This window comes from Neltuma alba, unplaced genomic scaffold (assembly GCF_004799145.2).
Source record: "Neltuma alba isolate B1F8T4 unplaced genomic scaffold, ASM479914v2 tig00007034_pilon, whole genome shotgun sequence".
NCBI lineage: Eukaryota > Viridiplantae > Streptophyta > Magnoliopsida > Fabales > Fabaceae > Neltuma > Neltuma alba.
Genome location: NW_021634654.1, coordinates 21138 through 47845, shown reverse-complemented (window position 1 = coordinate 47845; position 26708 = coordinate 21138). Strand labels below are relative to the sequence as shown.

General features: G+C 36.1%; 4 protein-coding genes across 6 annotated transcripts; 3 read left to right on the top strand and 1 right to left on the bottom strand.

The window, feature by feature from the left end:
- Positions 1–1298: 1298 nt before the first annotated feature.
- On the top strand, positions 1299–3783 carry LOC114751704 (putative glycerol-3-phosphate transporter 4). The gene is made up of 2 exons (XM_028940378.1): positions 1299–2331; positions 3218–3783. Exons 1-2 carry the CDS (start codon positions 1299–1301, stop codon positions 3781–3783), a joined length of 1599 nt encoding a protein of 532 aa, XP_028796211.1.
- An 8180-nt stretch (positions 3784–11963) lies between these two features.
- LOC114751700 (protein ECERIFERUM 2) lies at positions 11964–13358 on the bottom strand. The gene is made up of 2 exons (XM_028940374.1): positions 12870–13358; positions 11964–12692 (listed from the first exon to the last, which is right to left on the bottom strand). The coding sequence occupies exons 1-2, from the start codon at positions 13344–13346 to the stop codon at positions 12012–12014; spliced, it is 1158 nt and encodes a 385-aa protein (XP_028796207.1). The 5' UTR covers positions 13347–13358; the 3' UTR covers positions 11964–12011.
- Positions 13359–16958: 3600 nt separating this feature from the next.
- Positions 16959–18958, top strand: LOC114751699 (monooxygenase 2-like). Of its 3 annotated transcripts, none has more exons than XM_028940372.1 (6): positions 16959–17176; positions 17266–17412; positions 17573–17638; positions 17746–17908; positions 17997–18225; positions 18313–18958. In XM_028940372.1, exons 1-6 carry the CDS (start codon positions 16983–16985, stop codon positions 18834–18836), a joined length of 1323 nt encoding a protein of 440 aa, XP_028796205.1. In that variant the 5' UTR covers positions 16959–16982; the 3' UTR covers positions 18837–18958. The 3 variants fall into 3 exon arrangements, with proteins under 3 accessions (XP_028796205.1, XP_028796204.1, XP_028796206.1); XM_028940371.1 differs by having other exon boundaries at positions 16966–17179; positions 17263–17412; XM_028940373.1 differs by lacking the exon at positions 16959–17176 and having other exon boundaries at positions 17565–17638.
- Positions 18959–20569: 1611 nt separating this feature from the next.
- Positions 20570–25067, top strand: LOC114751701 (ras-related protein RABD2c). The gene is made up of 8 exons (XM_028940375.1): positions 20570–20617; positions 22161–22233; positions 22539–22586; positions 22678–22725; positions 23279–23350; positions 23434–23589; positions 24340–24443; positions 24610–25067. Exons 1-8 carry the CDS (start codon positions 20604–20606, stop codon positions 24701–24703), a joined length of 609 nt encoding a protein of 202 aa, XP_028796208.1. The 5' UTR covers positions 20570–20603; the 3' UTR covers positions 24704–25067.
- The last annotated feature ends 1641 nt before the right edge of the window (positions 25068–26708 follow it).

Below are 26708 nucleotides of genomic sequence, written 5' to 3'. Positions count from 1 at the left end.
AGGAGAAACAAAGAGGATTGAGATCTTATATTTAAAATTGAATAAAATATTAAATTAGCTCTTATATTAAGGATTGAAAGTAATAATAGATAATCATATTTCTAATTAAATGCTAAAATACTCATACGGTCCTATGTATTTAAAGAAAATTTTTTTAGTCTTATTTATAAGTTAAATCAATAAATTTTTTATATGAATGTATAATTATTTATAAGTTGAATCATTAAATTTTTTATAGGAATGTATAATTTTACTCTTTATTTATTATATGATTAGACCAAGTATCATTGTGATAACATATATATATATATTAAATATGAATAAAATAAAAAAGTAATTAAATTTAAAGAGGGAATTAAAGAGGATATCTTCCAGTAGTGTTTTGCTGAAGTAAAAAATATGGATAAATACAAATACTCTGGGGAAGTTTGGAAGACTGCATGTGCTTAAAAATGTTACATTGAAAAAAAAAAAAAAGAAGGAAGACATTGAAAAAAAATGTTCATTGTCACATTGGAAAAAAAAGAAAAACATTAAAAAAATGTTAATTGCACAGCAGGGATGTTTTGAGTGCTACTTGATGAGCATCGAATGTAGATACAGTGTTTAAATGGAAACCAAATCATAATTTTAAAAGTATTTTTACAATATATAAAATAAATATAAAAAAAAAGTTTGTCTCGTTTTATAGAAACAATAGCATAACATGCTGAATATATGATGAGAGCATAATAGAGAAGATGAGAAGAGAAATTTCTGGAAAATGAAGAAGGAAGATGGCAGATTAAACGAAGTAGTATAGCAATGACAGATAAATACATGAGCAAAAACGTAACACGCAGAATATAGGATGATTTTTTTTAAACGCGCTTCATCAATAGTAATCCATAATTAAACTCACACTTGATTAATGATGGATGCTTTCGGAACAAAGTTGTTAATGAATTATTATTATTTCCAGAATAAATACGTAACGTAAAACGGTCAAACGCGCGAGTAGAATGCCACATGTAACCGCCAAAACCTTCCTCTCCAAAACAAATGCGACACCCAGAGAGAGAGAGCCCTGACATGAAGGAAAGCACTTGCAAATTTTCAGCAACGGTCTCTCCTCTCGCCTCCGCTCTTTTCGCTCTCCCTCTGCTCACTCTCTTCCCTTCTCTCACCTTGCCCTCTCCCTAATGCGTATCATCTTCTCTTCCCTGCAAAACCCGTCTCGCTTGGATCAACGTATTAACATTCGCCGAATACATAGCTCTGATAATAGATTCGTATTGTAATTTGGCTGATTTCTGACGATGCCCCCGCCTGGTTCTCTTGTAACTAGGACACCTCCGCCTGGGTTTTTAATCATCAGTGGCAGGAGATGGAAAATCAAAACGTATAGATACATAGTTTTGTTGGTTACGTTCGTGGCATACGTATGTTTCCATGCTTCCAGAAAACCTACTGGCATTGTTAAGAGTGTACTGTATCCGGAACCCAATGGCCATATCATCAAGCTCAAACCCTGGCCCATGGGGGAGGTGTTCGTTAAGGATCGGGGCATTGTTGGTGGGAAGAATAAGGGTTGGGCCCCTTTTAATGAACCTGATGGGACTTCGAAATTAGGCGAAATTGATGTTGCGTTTCTCGCATGTTATTCAGTGGGAATGTACGTATCTGGGCATTTGGGGGACACTCTAGACCTTCGTTTGTTCTTGACTATGGGGATGATTGCAAGTGGAGTATTCGTTGGGCTTTTTGGGATGGGTTATTTCTGGAAAATTCATGCTTTCTCGTATTATCTAATTATGCAAATGATTGCTGGATTGTTTCAAGCAACGGGTTGGCCTTCTGTTGTTGCTGTGATTGGTAATTGGTTCGGCAAGAGGAAGAGAGGATTGATAATGGGTGTTTGGAATGCTCACACTTCAGTTGGTAATATAAGTGGCTCTCTTCTTGCAGTTAGCGTCTTGAAATATGGGTGGGGCTGGTCTTTCATCGTACCAGGAGCTTTGATCATATTTGGAGGATTATTTGTTTACTTGTTCTTAACTGCTTATCCAGAGGATGTGGGATTTACTTCGATTCATGGCTCAGATTCGGATCTATTAGCAGCAATGCATCCTGATGAAGAAGCTCAGATAACGAAAGGGGAAGTGACAACCGTCGCTTTCTCGCCGGGGTCACTACGTACCTTGAGCGGTGCTTCAGTACGTACGAAGAGTGTTGGGCTTCTTGAAGCATGCTTTATCCCAGGGGTTATACCATATGCCTTGTGCCTTTTCTTCGCCAAGCTTGTTGCCTACACGTTTCTCTATTGGCTACCATTTTATCTGAGTCAGACAGGTAATTATCATGATCGTCATGCTTGGTTTACCATGTTTTTTGGAACATACTAACGTTACTTGAGATTGCGAGATCGCATAATTACATAAGCAAATGACGGTTAAGGAGTTGGTCAGTTCATGAACTGTGATTTTCGATTAACTGATGAAATTGTTGATATTTGATTCCCAGATTCTAGGGAGTTTTTGATTCTTCTCTTCTAAATTAACTTAGAGAATTGTAGTTTAGATACAGATGATTTGATGTGGTCACATTCTGCTTAAGCTCAGAGCATTTGTGATCACCCAACCTTTTGGTTACTAGGATATCTTATTTGGCCAATTTGTTTCTCACACAGTGACATTGTGGGACTGAAGAGTGTTCTTTTCTGACATATCATATATGACAACTTCTTCAAAACCTTCTGTTCCTTGGAGCTCGTCATCTATCATTGCTACTGTAATATTTTTACTTTTGGTGGTTAAGTTATAGAAACAGCCATCACATGATGGATCAATTTATGTTTTCAACTTTGCTGGCAATCCAACGGAGTCTCTTCTTCATAATAATCTATGACTGGAATTTGACTGGGAAGTGGACGTTTATGACCCGGGACAAATGGATTGTGATCATGATTGCGGAAGAATTATCTCTTGTGGAATTGATCAAGTAGCTTTTGTGATTCCCAAAATACGGTTCATTTTAATGAAACTGGTTAAAAATTATGATATAACCTCTTCTGTCATTGTTTAAACTGTATCCAACTCTTAGGCAATGTAAACCGCATCTTTCAATCGTCATCAATCGTGGGCTCCTTTTTATTATACTAATTTCTTTTTCTTGTAATTCACAGTTTAGCCTGTAGAGAGGTTGAATTTGTTTTTTTATTCCTTTGATAATCTTGCAGAAATTGGTGGAGAGTATGTCTCTGTTGAATCTGCTGGCAATCTCTCTACTTTGTTTGATGTCGGGGGTATATTTGGAGGTGTTCTTGCTGGTTACATATCTGATAAACTCAATGCCCGTGCTACCACTGCGGCCAGTTTCATGTATGCTGCAATTCCTGCTATGCTTTTATACCGAATCTATGGAAGTATTTCTATGAATGTTAACATTGCACTTATGATCGCCACTGGATTGCTTGTGAACGGCCCTTATGCGCTTATCACTACTGCTGTTTCTGCGGACTTGGGAACACACAGTTCTCTTAGAGGAGATTCTCGAGCTCTAGCTACAGTGACTGCCATAATAGATGGCACTGGATCAGTTGGTGCGGCTCTTGGTCCTCTTCTCACTGGGTTCCTTTCAACAATGGGATGGAATGCTGTTTTTGCTATGCTAGCGCTTGGGGCTTGTATCGCTGGGCTTCTTTTATCTCGTTTGGTCGTAGCTGAAATTGCAGAAAGAAGTCGCAGGCCAGAACCTGTATCCATTGGGCAGCAAAATCCTGGGGGTAAATGTTCCCCCTATTAAATATTTGTTGTTAGAAAAAGGGTTAATTGCATAAATAAATTTGTTTAAGGAGCTTCTTCTAAGAAGATATGTAATCATAGGGTCAGCTGCTATCCTTCCTTATCTTGCACAGGTTTTATCAACCTATTACTTTGCTTATGGCAGTATCTATTCCATATAAAGTAGTCATTGTCTGTTAGAAACTCCATAGTTCAGACCATAGTGAGTCTAGGTATAAATTATTGAAATTCTGCAATCGAATTAAGTATGCCAGGAAGCTCTGAGCATTATTTTGTAGATTTAAATGGAAGCTTTTTCTATGTACAAGTATGTGTGAGGGGGGAAAAAAGAACATTCTCACGCTTTATATACTTGTTTCTGAGCCATGTCAAATCCAATGCTTGAATTAGGAATTTGTCTTTTTGACCATCCGAGTAATGCTTATAGCACTCTGGACTAACTTGTGTTTTTTTATTTTTATGTTGTATTTTATTTTTGCAGCCCCAGCTTCTCAACCACTGCTGAGCGGGGACAGGTGATATTCAGGTTTGACACAATGAACCCTCAAATGTATTGCTTAATACGAAGATTGTAATGAGAAAAAGAATGGGGAAAGATTTTGTCAGTGGCTCTTAACTGCAGCTTGCGGTAGTCATTTAACTCGTTATTGGACTTTTATCAGTTTGTCTAGACTCTACAGGGTTGCAAATTCCGAATGTGATTTCTGTTCACCGTGAAGCAACTTCCTGGTCTGGAGATACGCGGAGGACGATTGCTTTTGCTTGTTATGACCTCAGATGTTTGTGTACCCGGTAAGTTTTATTATTTTTCTGGTTCTGGACCAACTGATTTAGGCATAGGCAAAGTTCCTATCTTTTCCTAGTCCGAACCCCACTTAAGCCCCAAGATATATCTTGTTATCATCAGGTTTTGAACAACAAGATTGATACGTGTAACATGAATGCTTAGAATTTCAATAGTATATTCGCAATCTATATTTCAGTACATATCAGTTATGATACTTGCATTTAATTGGTTGAGAATTAAGATCAGCCTGGTATCTTTTACCATCACGTGTCATTTTTTTCTTTTTTTCTTTTTTTTGGTGAACTACCATCATGTGTCTTTGTATAAATAGAAATTAGACATTCGTCTTTCTCATCTGCATCTCAGTATTAAGATGATAAATTTCAAATGGGGAAGTAATGTTTAGCTGGTAGATGAGGGTGGAAGAGATATTCAAATGTTAAATCTGTCTTCCCCTCTTTATTTGACAGTTGAATAAGGGGGAAAAGTTTTGGGGAATACATTTTCTGCTAGTGGTCCTAAACTCCCAATGTCAGTATGTGACCCGTGATATAACATAGATACAATCTATCTCCCTCACTGATGGAGGGACAACATCAGAGAAACTGAGGCCTCAACTAAAGAACATAACTTCTTAATTGGATTATGGCTTTTTGCTTAATCATGTATGAGTCTTTGGGCGACGTACGAAGTCTGAAAATGAATGTTGTAAGCCATTTCTTAATCTGATCTGATTTTTTCCATATTGCTCATTTTTTCACGCAAAAAAGTTATTTAATAGATGGAATAATTGTGCTTGCCGGTCTGACCTAGAAAGCTAGGAAAGTATATTAAAGCTGTGAAGTTGGAGAATGTATACCCTGCAGTGTATGGCGATAAGGTGTGGCACATGTATCTGAATGTGCGAGGAAAGGGACAATAAGTAGTTCTGCACCAACCTGTAAACAGCTGTGTGGTATTTATCCCGCATTAGAGGAATATGTGGACAAATGGGCGTAGCTATCAAATATCATATATCATACCGGACATTAATAGTGGTACAGGCAGAGTCATTGACGAACATGTTACGCATCCTTTTCCAAACTTCCAACGTTAACTAGGCGTTAGACAAAATAACAACCTTTTTAGTCTCTACGAATACTGGATTTAAACAAGAGTGTTCTGAACAGAGGATTTAGCAAACTTAATAAGAAGTTGGAATGTAGCAGATGAAAGACTAAGAGTAACCCGTAGGAAGCGGGACAGACCGAGAAATGAGTGTCAGAGGAGGAATAGGCTGTACGGTGGAGATGAAAAAAAAAAAGTTGCAGGCTTTGCGGGAGGAGGAGACAGTAATGGAAAGCAAGTATTGTATAATGTCATGTAGAAATGGGGTCACTGTGTCCTTGCTTTTTATTGCCCTTACTCAACCCACCACGTGGTGCCACTTATCATCATCATCATCAGCACTACTTCCTCTTTCTCCATATTCATTCACTGTATTTATCGAATAAAATATACGCGTGTGTGTGTGTGTTGTGTGTGCGGTGTGTCATCAGCCACTCCTTTCTTTCTCTTTCCTTACAAATATTATCCTTTCGCTGCCTTGGATTCTTTCTGCTTTACCCTCCATTACTTGCATACCTGATTCTATATGCAATTTACTCTCTTTTTCTTCTGCCTTTTTTTGATCTCTCTTATAATTATGATTATAAGCCAAGCATTTTTTTTAATGATTTTCTATTTCTGGGGGATATTAACTGTGATCATCAAATTACTCAAGTTTGTCTTTTAGTCTTGTAATTGTAAAAAAGATGAAAGGATGTGCTGAATGGCTTCATTTGCGAAGGCATGTTTGGCAGTTGTAATCAAAAGTCTTAAACTTTAATTCCATATTTAACACCCCAGTGGCTTATTCGGATTCTATGGATGCATGACCACCACGACGAGATGCTCTCTCCACTTAAAATTCACGCAGACTCTTTCTCAACGCGTGTCAAACTCTTTTCAAGGGCATGGAATATTCGTGCATTTCAGTGTCATGCCAATAAAGATGAGGACTAGATTCTCTTAAAACTTTCTAATATTTCCCTCCTATTTATCTCTCCCAACCCCTACCTCCCCTGCTCTTCTCCAGAACCATTGTCTCTGCCTCTGCCTCTCTCTTTCCCTCTCTGTCTCTGCTTTCTGTTCGCTCAATCTTCATTTTTTGTTATGTCATGGCGCCTGCACGTGCCATGCTCGTGCTAGCCATGTCCTTGGCTTTTGTAGCATTCTCTAATGGCCAAGCCCCTTCTCCTGCACCCATGGCAATGGCGCCATCTAGCACCATGTCACCGCCATCTCCAAAGGCGGCTCCTGCACCTGCAACCTCCCCTGTTTCATCACCTCCACCATCACCAAGTTCCCTCAGCCCAAGCCCAAGCCCAGGACCATCTAGCAGCGCCACCTCTTCACCACCTTCACCTTCAGCTCCTTCTCCCGAGTCCTCATCGCCTTCACCGATGCCTGCACCTGGGTCTGGTCCATCCCTGTCTCCCATGTCACAGACCCCTGTGGCTTCTACCCCCAGCAGCGACGCCTCTGTTCTTGGAACCAGCTTCTCAATGCTAGTTCTTATGCTTGGAGGAGCTCTGGTGCTGCTTGCTTGAATAAATCATTAAAATTGTTTTAGTTTTTGGATTCCATGATGTAGATTGATGAGACATGTATTCGTGTAGCGTTCTGAGTTTCCCTTTTGTTTTGTTGCTTCATGTTCATGCACGATGATACTTGGGTGCACCATTTTTAATGATCTGTTTTCATTAGGAGCTTTCATTTGAACGCCATATCCTTTTGTCACATTGTAGCTGAATAAGAGGGACGTGGCCATTCTGACCTTCTCTGGTTTTCTTCAAATTTCTGTGTGCCTTTTGTCTAATTTTTTATTAGTTGATGCTAAATGTCCCCGTGTTCATCATATGGCTCGCCAAGCCTTAAACAACAACAAATGTTCTTGTCCCTGATAATTTTCAAACTAAATTCCTGCAACACAATTGGCTGTCGTCAAGACTAACATAACTCGCAACTTTCTTTTTCTTTTTTTTTTTTTAATTCTAGTAGCTAGCTTAGTGTAGTAATTATGCATATTTTAAACTGATGGTGGGAGAACTGATCTGTATACTTTAATTTTCTGAAAGTTTTTGGTTTACGAAGGCAAAATAGAAAGGCTATTCTGCTATTAAAAAGAGATGAATGGGGTAGGTAAGCGTATGAATTGTGATGAACAGAGAGAGAGGTTAGGTGTGGTAGCTGTGGGTGAAGAAGAAAGAGGTAAAGTAGAAATGGGACGACTGGTAGTGGAAGAATACGAAAAGGATGCCATTGGTGGGGCTTACTTCACATGCTGTGGAGAAAGTGGTGATCACATGCTCTTTGTTTTATTTTACTCTACAACAAGCCCACAACTTGCATTTATAATTTATATATATATAGAGAGAGGTGGTGTGTGTATATATATAGTTAAAATTCAAAGCATATATATCTCTTAAAATTAAATGATGAAAAAGCCAATTTCTTTCTTTTGAAATGCAGCATAGGAATTCATCCCTTGAAGATGTGTTTGCCTTTTTTTATTCTCCCTTTTTGGTCAGAAGATGTGTTTGCCTTTAGTTGTAGGAACTTTATAACGTGGTTATGATCAAAGTCAGTTCTGCGCGCCTGTGTCTGTCCAAGCGTAGCATTTATGTCGGTTTATTTCTTCTGTAAAGCAGTTAAACAGAGGTTGCATCTCATTATAGAGCTCTTTCCAGTATGATCTGCTCACTTCATTATTTTGTGCGCATATCATGGGGAACCCCCGGGGGGGGGGGAAGGAAGTATCCCAAATTTGGATTTTTATTCAATAATAATGCATGTGATGGGGCTCAGAATTGATTCTTTTTTTTCCCCTTAATTTTCATGTGAATAAATATTCATCCGGGAGAATGTTGAAAAACACTAATAATAACGAGATTCCAATTCCTTACCTCTGCCTGAAATATGCTAAAACTTGTCAATTTAATCGCAAAGACGCAAACTCCTACCAGATGTTAGTCTTTTCTTTTCCCTGGTAATCTCTGTTCTTGGGGCCAAAAATAGTTCTATTGATTTTTAACGAATTGAATTTTTTTACTTATCTATTATTATTATTTATTATCTATTTTTCAATTTAGAGGTGCTCCTAAAAGATCTAAGATCCCTTTTGGTACAAAATATTAAAAATGAAAAGTAAGAATTGAGATTAGGATTGAGAAAATTTATTAAAAAAGTGTTTAGCATAAGAGATTGTTTATTATATGAGATTGGATAAATCCATATAGAGGAATATCATGTGGGAAAGTTGTGTTTTCTGATCTCATATTCATGAGTTTGTTTAATCCGTGTAACAAACAATTACTTATGTTAAATATTTTTTTAATTATTTGTCAATTGCAATCCCAGTTTTTATTTTTCAATATTTCATACCAAACAGTATCTAACTTCCTCAATTTCTCTCCTATTTTATTGCACTGCAAAGACACGTGAGAAAATTCTTTATCCTTCGTCAAAGTCCTGCATTTTGGGGGTGTAAAAAAAAAAAAAACTGGTTTGTGGTCAAATTTCAAGCAAAATGCAACGCGTTGTGGTTTTAACCGTGACTTCACTGCGGTTCTGAATCTTTTAGATTAAAATTCAAGGATACAAATTATTTTATACTTTTAAAATTATATAAACCATCGAAATCAATTCCTCAGCCAAGTGGAGCAAATCAATTTCCCCTCCTAGAGAGTGGACGCCGTTTATACGATATTTGCTTAGCTTCTTTAATATATGTGCAGGGTCATCTGAATTTGGACTTCTTAAGAGCCCGTTAAGTAATCTCTAGCAATTAAATCTTTTCTAAACTCTCTCAAACCTCAATGCTTCTCTCTAACTTAATTTGCAGTGTCCGCTTCATCTAAGCAGGAGAGACATTACTCATCAATAGGTTTAAGGTGTTCATCCAAGCTCAAAAGCCATTCCAACATTATTTATAGTCGTTCATTAATAAGTTCCTCACATTAATAGCGGAAATTAAATCTACGATGTAATTAGTTAAGAGTTTAACCTACCGACTAGCTACTAACATTTGGGGCTTATGTATGAGTTTTTTTTTTTTGTTAGAGTAAGAATGAAGGCTCTTACCCCTTGTTTAGTACTCCTCCGGTCCTTAATATAGGACCTAATTATTAAGTTAATTTTAGTCCTAAATATAAGACTCATTTATCATATTTATCAATTTTTTCTAAATGACCCTTATGGATACTCCCTCAACCATAATCAAGTAGAAGAGGAATAGGTCGTATTAAGAAAGATGATTATAGTATTTTAGGAAAAACATGTCACATTTTTTATAATTAACTAACTTACCTAACTTCGTTAATCTAATCATATTAGTTAAATGGGTCTTATATTAAGGACCGGAGGAGTATGAAAGAACTGAAGGAAAGGGGAGGGAAATTGAGATTATGAAATGTTGATAAAAAGAATATACAAGATAAAAGCCAAACAAATTTAATTAAAAACCATATCTTTTTCAATATTTTAAATCAAACTCATTAAAATTTTTCCTTCACTTCCTTTCTCCCGTACCAAACTGACCGTGAGCAAGCATAATTTTTCTTTCTCAATCATTAGATCAGACTAATATTCCAAATAGCATACAAAGAAAAATATTGAGAGGAAGCATAGCGACATTCTGTTTTGTAATTCTTAGCAATCGGATCCTCAAGACCTTAACATCAAGGACTAGATTTCCACCCAGTATGGATGATCTTGATATACACAAGCTATTCCAAGCTTGGAAAGGCCGAAAAACAGAAGCAAATGGGGAAATCTCAAGTGTTGGGCTTTATGTACTGCTAGAGACCCAATCCAAACTAAAGAACAGGGGTGATGGACTAATTTGAATATTTCAATGAAATTAAAATTCGACTGTCATCAAAATGGATACCCCCTCAGCCTGGTTGGTTAAAGCTGAATGTAGACGGTGCTGTTTCAGCAACTAGGAGCAAAGCTGGCTGTGGTGGAATTATTAGAAACCATGATGGGTCATGGATTGTGGGGTTTACTCAAACTCTTGGAAATTGTACTATCCTTGCTGCGGAAGAATGGGCCATGTTAAGAGGTTTGAGATTGGCTTGGGAATGTGGATTCAGGAAAATAATTATGAAATCAGACTCAAAGATTCTAGCAGAGATGGTTCAAACCAAGGATAACTTTTATAGCAGTAGTCTTACTCTTTTCCAGATATGGAACATGCTTGACTACTCATGGGAGGTGCAGGTGACTCATATTCTTCGGCAACAAAACCAGATGGCTGATGCTTTAGCCAAACAAGGACTTTCATTTAACTCCGTTTTACATTCCTGTCCTAGTCATTTAGAAACTTTGCTATCAAGTGATTGTATGGGACCCGTTCCCTTCTGAGTTTATTAATTTATTCTCGGGCTCAGCCCTCATTCATTACCACACAAAAAAAAAAAAAATTCGAGTGTCATTTTGCTCTGATTCAATTAAATGCTTCAAATGAAATGGTACCTTCCTGTCTTCTCACCTACTAGCTTTAGCTTCCAGAAAGTATGCATTAAATGATGTTCATGAAACGGAGGCAAGACCAACCCACATCCACATTTGGGTTGGTTAGGTTGCATGGCAGGGAGACGAGAGAGATGTTAATGTTTCATGGTGCAAATTTTGTGGATGCAATACAAACGATAATAAACTAAAATGTATTTTTCATTTGAAATTATATTACCTTCAGTCCTAATTATAAGAGCTAATTGACTGATTTAAGAAAATTAAAGAAAAAAGTTAAGTTAGTTATTGGTAATAAATATGTATTGTCTTTCCTAAAATATCCTTACTAATCAAATATGTTGGCTAAAACTACAATTATTAGAAGGACTATCTTGAAAAAAAATTAAGTAAATATGAGAGACAAAATATATTTGAATCTTATATTTAGGACCAACATAAAAGTCAAATGAGTCTTATATTAAGGATCAGAGGTATTTAACAATACTTAAATTCCTATGCATGTATGTGCCTCAAATTTCTTATTTTCCTTATGGAATTCGAGAAAAATAAGGATAACACTTGATTCTCTCTTTCTCATTCTGTGTGTGTGTTTATGAAGAGCGAGATCCTATATATAAAAAGAACTCGATCCAGAGTTTCTTAAATATAAAACTTCTGTAAAAAGTGAATATTGGAGCCTGTTTTATCCTTCTTCGTTCCTCTTTACTCTCTTGAAAAATGCAAAGTCATATATAATATAGATGTATTGTACATATTTAAGCAAGAAAAGCATCATCAAATATTATGAATTACTTCTGCTAAAGGGGAACACGTTTCACTTCAATGCAAGATAAAAGTACGTTAAAGAAACAAATAAGCCAATGATCCAAATCATTATTATACAATCAAACAGGAAGAGAAACCATAATCAAAGCAGAGACACCCACTTTTGGACACGGAACAGCCACGACCTGTGCCTCATCGTCGTCACAAACTGATCCATTAATCCACCGAGAAACAAACACAGCCTTATTCCCTTCCTCAAACTCTACCTCGTACTCTCCAAACTCATCCCACGTTGCCCACACCACCTCCTCCTTCTTCTTCTTCATCAGCCCAGCCGATGATGATGTTGATCTCTTACGGCAACTTCCCACCTCTCTGATAACCTCACCACATTTCATCACCATCAACCAAAAGCTTTCACTCGCCATGTTTCTCTCAAGCTTCTGCTCTGCCTTCTTCACGCAAATCATGCCTAATTCTTTCCACTTCTGTTCCTCGTCATCTTCGTCGAAACCTGCGTCTTGAGATGTGACTTTGAACATGAGATTCACGACTTGGTTCTTTGTCGGGGTACGAGTGATTATGTCGGGGGGAGGCGACTCTGGATTCTTGAGACGAGGATGGTAAAATATGGGTGTCACAGTTTTAGTACTGTCTTCTTCGTTCTGGCTTTTTAGGTTAACATGGTTCTTGTGTATGTCCGACCATTTCTTGAGGAAATTCTCAACGATCAGAAACTCTGCCAGCAGCAGACTGCAGCTTATTCCAATAGAGTATCCTCCACATTCGAAGTTTGTCACCTGAGAATTTGAAACACACATAAATGTCTTCAGATGACGCCATATATACATATGCACACACACACACACATTTATATATATATATATATATATGTGTTATAGCTTCAAGTTCAGGACTTGAAGAAGTTACAATGAATTTAGAGTTATATATATATAATCAAGAAATGATATGCTTTCCTGGATGTAAAAGAGAGGAGAGAAATCAGGGGTGTGTTCATCCACGTCCTTCCAGAACACAAGATCAGCTTCAACCCCGACAAAGTCCTCTCGATTCAGTCCAAGAAGCTGAGACATGCTCATGGGGATTCGAGCTTCCACCATTCGGATGCCTGAGTCATTGGACACAATCTCCAATGCTCTGCCATCGTCCTCCTCTCCGCCGTCTTCCCTTCGCCGGAGGCGTCCTGCCACAAGTGGGTGCTCCGACAGAACCATGGCCAGTGACTCCACGGCCCACCCAGCCAGAAACGGCTCACCATCATCATCATCTTTCCTCGACTTGGTGAAGTAGAGAACTATGTGGTGACAGCCAGAAATAGCTTTTGGGTTGTGGGTCGCCTGAACTTGACGAACCTGTCGTGGTTCAGTCACCTTTAATGGCGACACAGTTAACACTGCTTCGATCCGCGGCTTTGCCGCTCCCATTATTCCCATACTTTCTTTTCTCTGTACGCGTTCCAGTTTCCATTCTAGTGTATTTATAAAGGAAAGTTTTACCGCGGCTTTCACCGGTTAATCGTTTGAACTCACCATGAGTTACCAGCGGATCTTTTTACCATAAGCTAAACTTCTCGGTAATAATATATGGTGCATCTTACAAATATTTATATTTTTATGACATATACACACACATGTGATAAAAAAAAAATTCAGAGTCATACTATTTATCACTTATGAGTGATGCAAGGCAGAGTTTACTGCAAAATCATAGATTATTGGACTCTGATCCCATTATGTTATATCTTACCATCCCGTGTCATTATTATAAGTTTTAAATAATTAACTTACATAAAATAAAAAACAATTAAAATTAATTTAAAGTTATAAATATGTAAAAAAAAATATCTTTTTCTAAATACATGAGATTATTTATAAAAAACGTAAATGAGAGAAAAAATAACAAAAAAATAGTGTAGCAAATGTGAGAGAGTAAATAATTAAAAGCAAAATTAAAAAAACACATTAATTTTTAAGATAAATATAAATTAAAGCTTATAAAATAAATTATACTCCTATTCAAATTTAAAACTTATAAGTAGGACGGGAGGGAGTATATGGTATCCCTATTTTAGTATTCTAGTTCTCCACAAAAATATGTTTAAATTCTATATCATGTAATGCTATTTTGTCAACATCCGTTTCTCTTTTCTTTTCTTGTTTTCCCCATTTGTTGGAAGACAGGTTAAGTACGAATCTTAATCCAAAGAGATGGTAAGAGAACGAAAAAATTGATATAACTTTGAGTAAAATTAACTTAAATCATTCATCTTTATATTTGTCCATATCTATGCATGTGATTACTGATTTATTTATAAAAATGGTTTGAGGACATTAATCCAAAGGCATCTGTCTTCGTGTATAGCAAAAAAAAAATGTTACTGTTAAAATAAATGAAAAGAATAATTTTGCGACTGAAATAGTATTAATGCAATATTAAATGGTGACGTGGGTGTAGTTTGGTAGGCTGATCAACCTAACCCTTGCATCACAACACAAAACAGGGAGAAGTTTATGGGTAAGTATGCCAGATTTGGTAAACTCACGAATTTGTTCAACCTTCAACCTCTTATTATTTCACAACATGTAACTCATTTCTTGCAAGTAACCATTGATTCTTTTCCATTCTTGCCAATAATATATATATTTTTATATATATATTGATAGAGAGATAGAGAGAGAGAGAGAGAGAGAGAGGTATGTGGAAGCATATATATCGTGAGAAAAAGGAAGAGGTTTGGTACTGTATATGGTGTTTGTTTTTGTAGAGGTGATATAGCGTGCATTAATTTGTTATTATCATCATAATATTAGGTTTATATGTGTTATTTAACTGGTCAACAAGATATATATATGTTTTCATTGTTAAATTTAATTCAGAAAGTTTAAAATATATATTACTTAGTATTTATTAATATTAAAATAGAAATTAAAAAGATTATTTTTTAATATAATATAACATCTTTTTGCCAACAAATTATTCTTGTAATGATCTTGACATGTTAAAATTTGGCAAAATCACTTATTTATCATTTTAAAATTTAACAAGTATTTTATTGACATTTTTTAATACTCTTTTATCAATTAAATATAGCAATACTCAAATGTCATCACCATTAGAAAAATGTGACTTAGCCTGCAAGCATAATACCGGGGAGGAATATTAAGGATTGACATTATATTCCTCGCTTGAAAAAACAGAGAAATTAGCAAGACATTTAGTAAGTTTAGGTGGATGACAGATATGCTATCCTTTTCTAGTCCATGAGTTGAACCAACGTGGTTGAGCTCTTTACTCTCTATCCATTCGTGTATGGTTGGGAGTACTTCTGACTTGTCAATCGTAACTCCGACCCTTTTGAGGTAAAATAGAAGTTTTAAGGCTTGGCTGAATAAGGGCTACAGGAAAGTCGAAGTCCCATCTTATGGAGGCTAATTTTTGTGATCCTGTACGTACAACAGGTGGAGGTTAACGAGGGAAGATGGATTTTGTTACTTGTGAGTTTTCTCGCTTTTGAATGAAAAAAAATGTCGAAGTCTTCCACAATTCTGTAGAAGCTACGAGTCTCATGCAAAAGGAACTTTTTTTTTTTTCCCGTATTGTCTGACATCCTATTCGAGATATTTTAAACACCAAATATGAGTATCCCTCTTAACAGGAACATGAACCTTAATTTATCATGTTTTAATAGACTAGTTTTTTTTTATTAGACCCAGTACCTCTGCGTTGAAAATTTTGCCAAATGGAAATGGATTCTTCCGTGCGCGTGCCTGATCTGGCGTGCAAGAAATGGGCTTATTGCTTTAATTTTGAGGTACCGCAAGGCTAGCAGAGAGCAACCCAGCCACCCCATAAAGTAGAAAATGCTAACATTATAAGCCCAATCCTCACATTTTCCTTTTTGGGCTAAAACAATCCTCATACAAAACTATGAAATCTGAGGATGCTTATTTGCGTGAAAATTCTTAAAGAGATACTAGCACTACTTTTTTCCTTAAGAAAAATAAAAAGAACGAGCGGACAGAGGACTAGCGACTTGTCCAGTCTAAAGCATCTGACAATTGGCCAAGAGACAAACAGGTGGAGAAACAGTTCTTTTTTTTTTTTGTTGGAAAAATTTTGTTTAAGGACTGCAGGACAGAATTAATTTTAAAGAACCCCAAAAACTTTCTAAAACTTTACTGCAGGATCAAGAGGGCAAATTGATATTAATTCCACAGAGAAAATGATGTTATTGCCCCTCATACTACTTATTGCGGGGTTACATATAAATAGACTAATTCCAATTGTAAATAAATGTATGTATGTTGCAAATTGTCTAGTCCTACTTGCAAATAGGCTCTTCCACACTTGTTTACTTATGAACACTTTCTTCAGGTGAAGGAGGTGACATGTAAACGAACTAATTCCAATTATAAATAAATGTATGTATTATAAATAAATGTATGTATGTTACAAATTGTCTAGTTACACTTGCAAATGGGCTCTCCCACACTTGTTCACCCACATACACTTTCTTCAGGTGAAGGAAGTAACACGTAAATGGACTAATTCCAGTTGTAAATATATGTATGTATATTGTAAATTGTCTGGTTTCACTTGCAAATATGTTCTTTCATTCTTGTTCACATGAGGGGTAATAGTGTCATTTTCTTGTGAAATTAATATTAGTTTGCCCTCTTGATCCTGCAGTGAAGTTTCAGAAAGTTTTGGGGCTCATTGAAATTAATTGTGTACTGTGATCCGTAAAAGAAAATTTCCCTCTTTTTTTAACCCAAAATTACATTATTTTGTGTATTCATTTGTCTTTTGGTAGGATTTTTTAGCTTTTAACATATTTCATTTTTATTTTTTGGGTAGGCATACATATTTCCTGATGAAAAGAATAATGATCCCACTCGCCGAACACCCAACCCTCGCCCCCCCCCCCCCCCCCCCAAAAAAAAAAAAGAAGCCTCTTAACAGTTCTTAACCACTTGTTTATATGGCTGAAGGCTCAACACGCGCCCAAACATACTCGCTCCCTTCGTTTCATGCTAACCATTAGTACTGGTCAGTAGGATTGAACCTCCATGGCTTCAAGCAGTTCTTCCTTTCTGGGCTCAGCACCTTTTAATTTCCGGCACCAATCTGCAATCCGAATTCTCAGAAGCAGATCCGCTGGGAGGGTCTCAGTCGTAAAATCTGAATCCAATGTGCGCAAGCAAGATATTGTCATCGTCGGAGGTGGCATCGCGGGCCTCGCCACCGCTCTCTCCCTTCACAGGTACAGTATCCATTTTGGATAGAACTAGATATATTGAATTGAACTTTCCTCGTAGCCTCACTTGTAGTGATTTATTATTGAATGATCAGGCTCGGAGTTTCTTCAATGGTGCTTGAGCAGGCAGAGTCCTTAAGAACTACTGGAACTTCCCTCACTCTTTTCAAGAATGGATGGAGGGTCCTTGATGCCATCGGAGTAGCCAACGATCTCAGACCCCAATTCTTAGAAATTCAAGGGTACGTTAATCTATCTTCACACAATCCCCCTCGTCTTAAATTCTTGCTCCCAGAATCATGTGTGTGTACTGTGTACTGATGAATTTGTTGTTTCGGTACAATTATTGCGGAATAATTCAGATTATTTCAGCTGAACTTGTTCATAATATCAGCTGTGCAGGATGGTGGTGAAGTCGGAGGATGGAAGGGAGCTTCGCGCCTTCAATTTCAAACAAGAAGATCAAAGGTATTACGTCGGATTCAATCTATATCACAATATCTCTCAATTTCATGTTGAAATTATTGAAGATCAAAACAATCACTGCACAATGTTTCATTCGACGCAATGTGCAGCCAAGAGGTCCGTGCAGTAGAGAGACGAGTACTACTGGAAACCTTGAGCGAGAAGCTCCCAAAGGACGCCCTTCAATTCTCCTCAAAGCTATCGAACATTGAATCCACTCCAAACGGTGACTCCTTGTTGCACCTCGTCGATGGCTCCAAGCTTCTGGCAAAGGTCTTTCTCATCGTTTTCTTTCCCTTTCTCTTCGTCCTTCGTCGATTTTCTATCTTCTGCAACTTGATTTTCCGTGTGACCGAAACAGATAGTAATAGGATGTGATGGGATTCGATCGCCAATTGCGAAACGGATGGGCTTCTCCGAGCCCAAATACTCGGGCCACTGTGCATATCGTGGGCTTGGGTTTTATCCAGAAGGGCAGCCCTTTGGCCCAAATGTCAACTACATCTACGGACGAGGACTTCGTGCTGGATATGTCCCTGTTTCTCCCACCAAAGTTTACTGGTTCATCTGCTTCAATTCTCCGTCTCCAGGTCCTACCTCAAAACTTCAATTTGAAACCATTCATTCGTGTACAAAACAAAATTGTTGGTTCTTATGAATAATATCTGAAACATCAGGTCCAAGAATCACTGACCCATCAGTGCTAAAGAAGGAAGCGAAGAAACTAGTGGCAAAGTGGCCTTCAGAGCTTATGAACATAATGGAATGCAGCCCAGATGAGACGGTAAGTAGGACTCCACTGGTAGACCGGTGGCTATGGCCAGGCCTGAACCCGGCTGCTTCCTCCGGCAGGGTGGTGGTGGTGGGAGACGCGTGGCACCCCATGACTCCGAACCTTGGTCAGGGTGCCTGTTGTGCACTTGAGGATTCTGTGGTTCTTGCTACGAAGCTTGCAAAGGCAATAAAGTCTGAAAATAACGATGTTGAAATTGAAGCAGCTTTTAGGTCTTATGGGAGGGAGAGATGGCCCCGTGTGTTTCCCTTGACCATACGTGCAAACCTTGTTGGGTCTATTCTGCAGTGGGACAACCCAGTGGTGTGCTCTGTTAGGAACAATATTGTTTTGCCTAAACTTGTTAGGCTTGGTCCATTGCTGGAACATACAAATTTTACTTGTGACCCCCTTGTGAGCAACTTCTAGTAACTGCATCAAATTTAGTCAGTCTCTATAATATAATATGATATAGATCATACATCTTGTTATTGTTATTTGGGGTAAGTTGGCTTCTGAATCTACCACCTGGAAGCACCGGTTTTATCATATTAGACTATTGTAATGATCAGAATTTCTATCCGGTATGCATTTGCAGAAGTGGCGACGTACACGTCTCTCGTTACAGGAAGAAGAAGCAACATTGAAACACAGCATACTCCATCTTCTTCCTTTATTATTATTATTATTAATTTACTCCTCCGGTCCTTAATATAGGACCCAATTAGTAAGTTAGTTTTGGTCTTAAATATAAGACCCATTTCTCATATTTATTAATTTTCTCTAAATTACCCCTATGGATATTCCCTTAACTATAGTCAAGTAGAAGAGGGAAATGGGGTATTAAGAAAGATAATTATGGTGTTTTAGGAAAAATATGTCCCTTTTCTCATAATTAACTAACTTACCTAACTTCCTTAATCTAATCAAATTAGTCAAATGGATCTTATATTAAGAACCGGAAGAGTATTATTTATCAATAAAGGCAGTCAATTGCTTGCTTTCAGATCATACCCTGCTTCTCTTTTTGTGTTTCCCCCCTCTGTTATTGTCTTATCAGATAACAATCAAAAGTAACAATGCATAAAGCTTCAAATCCACGTGATGAGAATGCGTATGTTATTATATTCGTTATAATAACAAAAGATGTTTTCTCTCTCTTTAATTTAGAGCTTTGGAAGTACTTGTTCTAACAAGGGATTTCTAACATATTTCGTATAAATTAAAGAAAACTTTAAATTGATTTTTTTTAAAATATAACAATTTTAAAATTTTATTTTTATTTAATATATACACTTTTTTAAGAAATAATCACTTATTCTATAATAACAAAGAATAAAAAAGTATATTGTTACTAAAAATTTAATTAGATGACTTATAAATAGGGAAAATAAACCTTTTATATCTTATAAGTAGGATGAGAGGATTAAGTTTAAATGAGAATATGAACTAACAAAAAAAAATCAGGTTGATAACTGAAGATGTTACTCATTGACTTCTTATTAATCAAATTGGTTAATTTTTAATCATTAACTCAATCTGCTAAGAAACCTCGTATGTTTAATTTTCAAATTTTCATTGTTATTTAAAACGGCTTTATCAGTTATCATGGATCCTATATTCTCTGGATATAGATTATACGTCAACACATTCTAAAACGGTGGGAAATGGACATTTTCAAAAACATGAAAAATAAAATTATGGAAAAAAAATGGGGACAGCATGGTGGATGGTAGAGAACTGAAAGTGGAAATGACCTCAATTGATAATTTAGAAATTGTAAATGAAACTTCATTTAAATTTTATAATACTTTTTTTACTAGAAAATTTGATAATACTTAAATTTTGATCACCTGATAATATTAAATACTACAAAATTATATTTATTAAAATAAATGCCCGTTGTGTTTATTTAATTAAAAAAGAAATAAAAGGATGGGAGAAGCATACCAATGGGCAAGTGGGATACACGTGGCAAGGCACAGTTGAAGTTGACACGTCATCACACTCCGACCCTTGAATCGTACTCAGCTCCTACATCTGACTCGTTTTATTACGCATTCCCTTCGCTCATTTTTTTCATTCGCTCTGTATTCCCTCCGGCGACTGTCTCAGAGTTCGGTCAAATTCCTCGCCGGCTACCCCTTACTCCTCTCTGTTTCTTGAAATTCACACCGCTCTCAACCTCGCTCCGCCATGAATCCTGAATAGTAAGTCCTTAACTTTAGTACGGAATTCTGAAAAATTTCCGTTTAGGCCCCCCCACCTTTTCAAGCTCTGTTAGATCCGTCTTGTTTTCTTAGGTTTTTTCCCCCCCTTTGATCGTGGCTTATTATATTTGTTTCCGTCTGTGTATAGATCCTGACTCTGAACTTTTCTTGCTGATTTGGATCTGGCATTTGGAAGATCTGTTGGCACATCTGAATTGCTTTTTGGGAAATTTTATATAAATATTTCTGTGATCTGATTTATACATGTCTTCTTCAATAGGTATTTCCGCGTTTGGGAATTTTGTATTGTAGAGTGACCTGTTTGTATATACACGGCATAACCACATAGCTAATCACAGAAAAAGGAACAAAAAGAAAGAAAAGAAGAAGGAAAAGGGGGAAAACTGGATGGCTTGGGTTTGCATGTAGTTGGAGATTTGAACTTGTCCATGAGCAAACTAAATTTTCATAATTCTGAGTGATGTTTGTAAATTTTGTAAAATTCATCTAGTAAGAAAACAAGTGATGTTGGAAAAACACACTGATGCACAAACACCTCCGTCCCTTTTCATAAGCAATTTGGACTTGATCAAAAAGTTAGTTAAAATTGGTTAAAGACAATAAAAGTATAGAAATTGAAAGTTATTTCTTGAAAATGCCTTATTTATGGGGGGAAGAGTATGAGAAAGGCAATAAGAAAATTATTGTAGTAAAAAAAGTTATGAGAGAAAAAGAATGTGTGATGGAGAGAGATGATAGTTTGGAAAATGAGATAATAAATATATTAAGATAAATAATTAATCAGGACAAAATAGGAAATTTGTTGCAAAAATTTAAGATACAACTTACGAATGTTGCTTATATTTAGGGATAAGAGGGAGATGGTAGTTGTTGCTTACAAAAGGGACAGAGGGAGTAATAGCCAAAGTGGCAGATCCAAAAAAAAAAAAAACATAATAGCCAGGTGCCTGTTTGGATACAAGTTTCCTATTCTGTAAATCATCACGATTGAAAATCCGCTTATAAGTCATTCCAAATGAGTCTTAAATGTCCATCTTATAAAAGTTGTTACGGTCTTGTCCATGTGTTTCCGATTCTGTGACAATAATTAGTGACATGGTATCTTAACTTTAAATCATTTTCATCCGGTTTATCAGTTTCCACTGGTGCAAAGAAGGTGATTCAGTGATTGTTGAAATTCATCCAACTAACAACATTTGGTCCTCCTTAAAATAATCAATCTAATAATTCAAAGTCAGTTTTAGCAACACCATGTTCTACCTGTCAACACCTCAAGAAAACAGACCAATCATTTCTGTTTAAAGCCTTTAGTCTCTCCTGCAATCTTCTATGTTCTATGAATGTTGTCATAAACTCATAGCAGAATATGTGCCATCTTTAAGGCAGTCAAATTTTGTTCTTTTCTATGATGCTTATTTGCTTCTTTGTGTTGCTGTGCTAGTGTTCCTTGTTTGGCAAAAGGATTAGTGATTTCTTTGATGTCTTCTCTCTTTGAACGGACTATCACTATTTTTCACTGCAGCGACTATTTGTTCAAGCTTTTGCTTATTGGAGATTCTGGTGTAGGGAAATCATGTCTCCTTCTGAGGTTTGCTGTAAGTTTTTGCTTGTACTTTTTCTAATTAATTCTATGGGCATGGTTGTCTTTTTCTTTTCTCAATTAAAAAATTAATTGAATTGTCCACTGTACCTTATATATTATAAAAGCTGAACTCTGCTGTAAGAATTAGAGAATGGAAGGTTTGCGAATGTTGAAAATGATAACCATAATATATTAGAGCCGTGGTATTACATATTGATGTATGTTGCTATAATAATCTAAATTTTACACACTCCTTTCACACACCTGCAGAGAATTGAAAGAAATATACTTGCTAATATTTTAATTTATTGTTACCAGGATGATTCATACCTTGACAGCTATATCAGTACCATTGGTGTTGACTTTGTAAGCATTTATATTTAACATGAAGCTTCAATTTCATGTTATTAATTACACAGATATTGTGACCAATTATCTGCTGTGCTATCTTCTGTAGAAAATTCGTACTGTTGAGCAAGACGGGAAGACTATTAAACTTCAAATTGTAAGTTCTTGACAATGTTGATATTATTCGGAATTTTAACTTTTGTTGGGGTGCTTAAACAAAGGATTCTAAGCTTAAATCTTAGTCATTTTTGGTTTTGATGGGACACCTTTTGAAGTTACTGTCAAGTCTTTCTGCTTTAAGAAGAATCCAAGTAATGTTTATTGACTTTGAATTGTCAGTTACTTTTATAAAACACAATTTGGAGGTAACTCTGATGTTAAAAAATTTAATCACTGTCCCTTTTTCATTAAAAGAAAAAAAAAAATCCCCTTGATTGTTTTTGACATCTAATAATCTTTTTTGTGCTCACTATCTCATTATAAATTGCATCTGTTTGCCAATTGTGTTTAAACAGCCTGATGGAAATCTTTTTTTTTTTTTTTGGGGGGGGCGGGGGGGTCTTTTACTTTTTGGGAGGGAGGGATTTGCCTTTAATTATTGGTTAGTCAGGGGCCATAGAAAGGAAGAAATTTATGTTTTTTTTTTTCCAATGTACTGTTCTCAGTTTAATTATTATTGAGAGGTTTCTTGCATTTCTTTGGTTACATAGTGGGATACTGCTGGTCAAGAACGTTTCCGTACTATCACAAGCAGCTACTATCGAGGGGCTCATGGCATTATTGTGAGTCTTCAAACTGTTCCTTATCTAGATATATTTTTTCTGGATTTTGGGTGACCTTGGTGATCCTCCTTTTGTGTTGGCAGGTTGTTTATGATGTTACTGACCAGGAGAGCTTCAACAATGTCAAACAATGGCTGAATGAAATTGACCGTTATGCCAGTGAAAATGTTAACAAGCTTCTGGTTGGAAATAAGTGTGACCTCACGGCAAATAAAGTCGTGTCCTATGAGACTGCAAAGGTGATTTTACATTCATTGGTTTACTCTAGATAGAAAACAAAAGACAATCTTACCATGTTTAAAACTGGACCAGACCAGCTTGACTAGTTCAACCAGGAATGGACCTACGGTCTGGTCAGTAATGGGATAAAATCAGGAATTGATTTGAACCGTCAGAAAACCAGTGAAGCAGGAATTCATATGAACCGGTCAGAAATTTTTTAATTTTTAATTTTAAAAAAAATTCAAATAATGTTTCTAAGCTATATTTTATGCATATCTATACGTTTAGGCATTGAAAAAGAAAAACTAGTGTGGAAATGCGTAAGACATATGTATATTTATTATGAAACTATAAATTTTAAAATAATTATATACTATATAAATATCACATCTCATAATTATTTCCTATATTCTTGAAGGCCAATAATAATATTTCTGCTAGATTGAAGAGAACGCAACCTCTTACCTTCTTGCCATTCAATTTTTATGTGCTGTTGAAATAATATTTAATAACAAAAAAGTAAAAAATTATTTAAACTTGCCCTATAAATTTAATTTTGTAAAGTATAATTTTATAAAATATTACACCTAATTTAAGATATATAATTAGAAATGTATTAGATTAATTATGACTAGTCTGACCATTGATCCTTGAACTACTACGTTGTGTGGACCGGTTCATTTTTTGAAGCCTCGCAATCCTATAAGGTGCTCTATTATTCTTGTCTGATGTTTGAGCTTGCTATTTCATTTCATTTCATTTTTCAGGCATTTGCAGATGAAATTGGGATCCCCTTCATGGAAACTAGTGCTAAAAATTCCACCAATGTGGAACAGGCTTTCATGGCCATGGCTGCTGAAATTAAAAACAGGTGATTTATTATGTGTTCTCATATTGATTTTCTGGTAGTCATTGGTGTGTGGTTTTCAAGATTTATATTTTCCAATAGGAGTTGTAAATACTCTGAGAACATTTTCTGGATATTTGACCACTTTGTGTGTTTGTGTTGTCGTCCTTGATTGTTTCATTCTGCACAGAATGGCAAGCCAACCAACGAACAATGCCAGGCCTCCAACAGTGCAGATTCGGGGACAGCCTGTGAATCAGAAGAGTGGTTGCTGCTCCAATTAGAGAGGGCAAGTATTGGTGGTCTGAAGCGAAGGCTTATGTGTCTGCGTGGCATGTAAAACTAGTTCGTTTCACATCATGCTTTCATCATATGAAGAATTTGTTCATCAAGCTTTGCTTTTTGTGATTTAGCTCGTTGTTAAAACTTCCATTCTTTTCAATGTATTTGATTTTAAAATACATTTGTACAGAACTAGGAATTGGTAAGCTGCAGTATTTACCTTATTCTTTGCCCCATTCTCTACATGTGTAGTAGCAGCTTGTGCAATTTAATTTGAATAGCTCTAGTCCAGTATTTAAATAAACAGCGGCAAGTTGATTTTAGCTTCTGCAAATTCTCAATAGTATTGTGGTTTTGTTTCCTTCAGTCGTCCGGATTAGAATGCAGTACTTTGTTTATAAAACATTCATCAGCTATTATTATTATTATTGTTCCTTTTATTTTATCTTGATTATAGGGACGTCTTTTCTATTGAAGTCTTTCGGAAACTCACAAGTCCGCTCCAAAAGTAGAAGTCGCAATGCATAGGCCTCTTTTTAGTTTTCAAAATTCAATTTCCATTTGTTAACTTGTCATTAACATAAAATATTAGTGTAAGAAGTTGCATTGTTCACTGAGCAATAAAATTAAGGCCGTCAAAGACACAAAATCTATCCTTATTTCATGTAACAAAACATAATGCTAAGGGAGAATTTTATGTAGCCCTCCACGAAAGTAATGCAATTTTCAATAGCCACAAAACAGTTCGGAATTTCACTGGACTCATAAGGACTAAAATAGAATTAATTTTTGTGGAAGCCAAGAGGCTGTTTGGTTGGATTTCGTGAGAGAGGATTACATATCCTTGTATAATGGGCTGATTCATACATTTGGTTAGACTTATGTAATGTAAAAGAGATTATATTTTGTAATCTTGATTACATCAAATGAATGCATTTGGATTATACTACTAAAACTGATGAATGGAAATGCATACTTCTTGTAATTGAGCTAAAAAGACAATATTGTCACTGTAATTTTTAAAATTGACCAACGTGCCCATAGATAAACCCTATTGATAGCCTGTCCATTCAGCCATTCTCTTTGCCGCTACTCTTACCGTCTTTGTCATTACTGCTAGCACCTCGGAACAGAAGTCATCGCTACTTGGTCATCTCTGTTGCTGCTGTTATCATCTTTATCAGCAATCATTTTGTTGCTGCTGCCATTATGTCCATTGCCGGACTAATATTTCATTCATTAACCCTGCTATGTTTCTTTTACAATGAAAGTCACGTCTTTTTCTTTCTTAAAATTCCAGTTTTTGATGGTCTTTTTGTTTTGCTTTCATGGAAGTTTTTATCTATTATTGGCAATCGCACACACTGCTACATATTATTACTAAACTTTAGTTGAATGTTTGCTACATATTTGGTGATATATATATGTACATATTAATTGGTTGCAAGGGAGAATTTGATAATGGGAAAGCATACATACATATTATCATATTTGTTTGTGTATTATATACTCTCTTTTTTTTTTTTGCTTGAACTTATTATTATATATATATGGATAGGGTTATCATGTATATTTGGAGAAAAAATAGAGAACTTTAAATCATTATACATTTGTATATGTAAATAAGGACAATTTTCTCTTTTGATATATTATGTTTATCTATTCTTATGTTCTTTATAATCCAACTAAACGTTTTTATGCCTATGCATCATCTTTCTTCAATGATGTACTAAACAAACTTATGTAATCATCATTGCATTACATTTCATTGCATTGTATTGCATTTCATTATATTGCCAAGGGTTCAGTGAAGCAAACGAACACTAAATCAACTCGTTCCTCTTGAGCATCCCCGGCCACATGTGAATTTGCGTTCTCTCTCTCTCTCTCTGAGTTTATTATTGTCTTTTCATTTTAGAAATTAATTTTACCTTACCCTGAAAAGGGTATAGGTCTGGCCAAGGATTACGATTGAGATTGAGAAAAATCATTAAAAAATATTTAGTA

What these genes read in the sequence shown, in the direction of transcription:
- LOC114751704 (XM_028940378.1), top strand. Translation starts at nt 1,299, where the DNA reads ATGCCCCCGCCTGGTTCTCTTGTAACTAGGACACCTCCGCCTGGGTTT. An exon ending in ATTTTATCTGAGTCAGACAG is followed by an intron (nt 2,332 to 3,217) that starts GTAATTATCATG and finishes ATAATCTTGCAG; the next exon opens with AAATTGGTGGAGAGTATGTC.
- LOC114751699 (XM_028940371.1), top strand. Translation starts at nt 16,983, where the DNA reads ATGGCTTCAAGCAGTTCTTCCTTTCTGGGCTCAGCACCTTTTAATTTC. An exon ending in CAATTCTTAGAAATTCAAGG is followed by an intron (nt 17,413 to 17,572) that starts GTACGTTAATCT and finishes TCAGCTGTGCAG; the next exon opens with GATGGTGGTGAAGTCGGAGG. An exon ending in TTCAAACAAGAAGATCAAAG is followed by an intron (nt 17,639 to 17,745) that starts GTATTACGTCGG and finishes CGCAATGTGCAG; the next exon opens with CCAAGAGGTCCGTGCAGTAG.
- LOC114751700 (XM_028940374.1), bottom strand. Translation starts at nt 13,346, where the DNA reads ATGGGAATAATGGGAGCGGCAAAGCCGCGGATCGAAGCAGTGTTAACT. An exon ending in CTCCTCTCTTTTACATCCAG is followed by an intron (nt 12,693 to 12,869) that starts GAAAGCATATCA and finishes TCAAATTCTCAG; the next exon opens with GTGACAAACTTCGAATGTGG.
- LOC114751701 (XM_028940375.1), top strand. An exon ending in GTCTCCTTCTGAGGTTTGCT is followed by an intron (nt 22,234 to 22,538) that starts GTAAGTTTTTGC and finishes TATTGTTACCAG; the next exon opens with GATGATTCATACCTTGACAG. An exon ending in AGACTATTAAACTTCAAATT is followed by an intron (nt 22,726 to 23,278) that starts GTAAGTTCTTGA and finishes TTGGTTACATAG; the next exon opens with TGGGATACTGCTGGTCAAGA.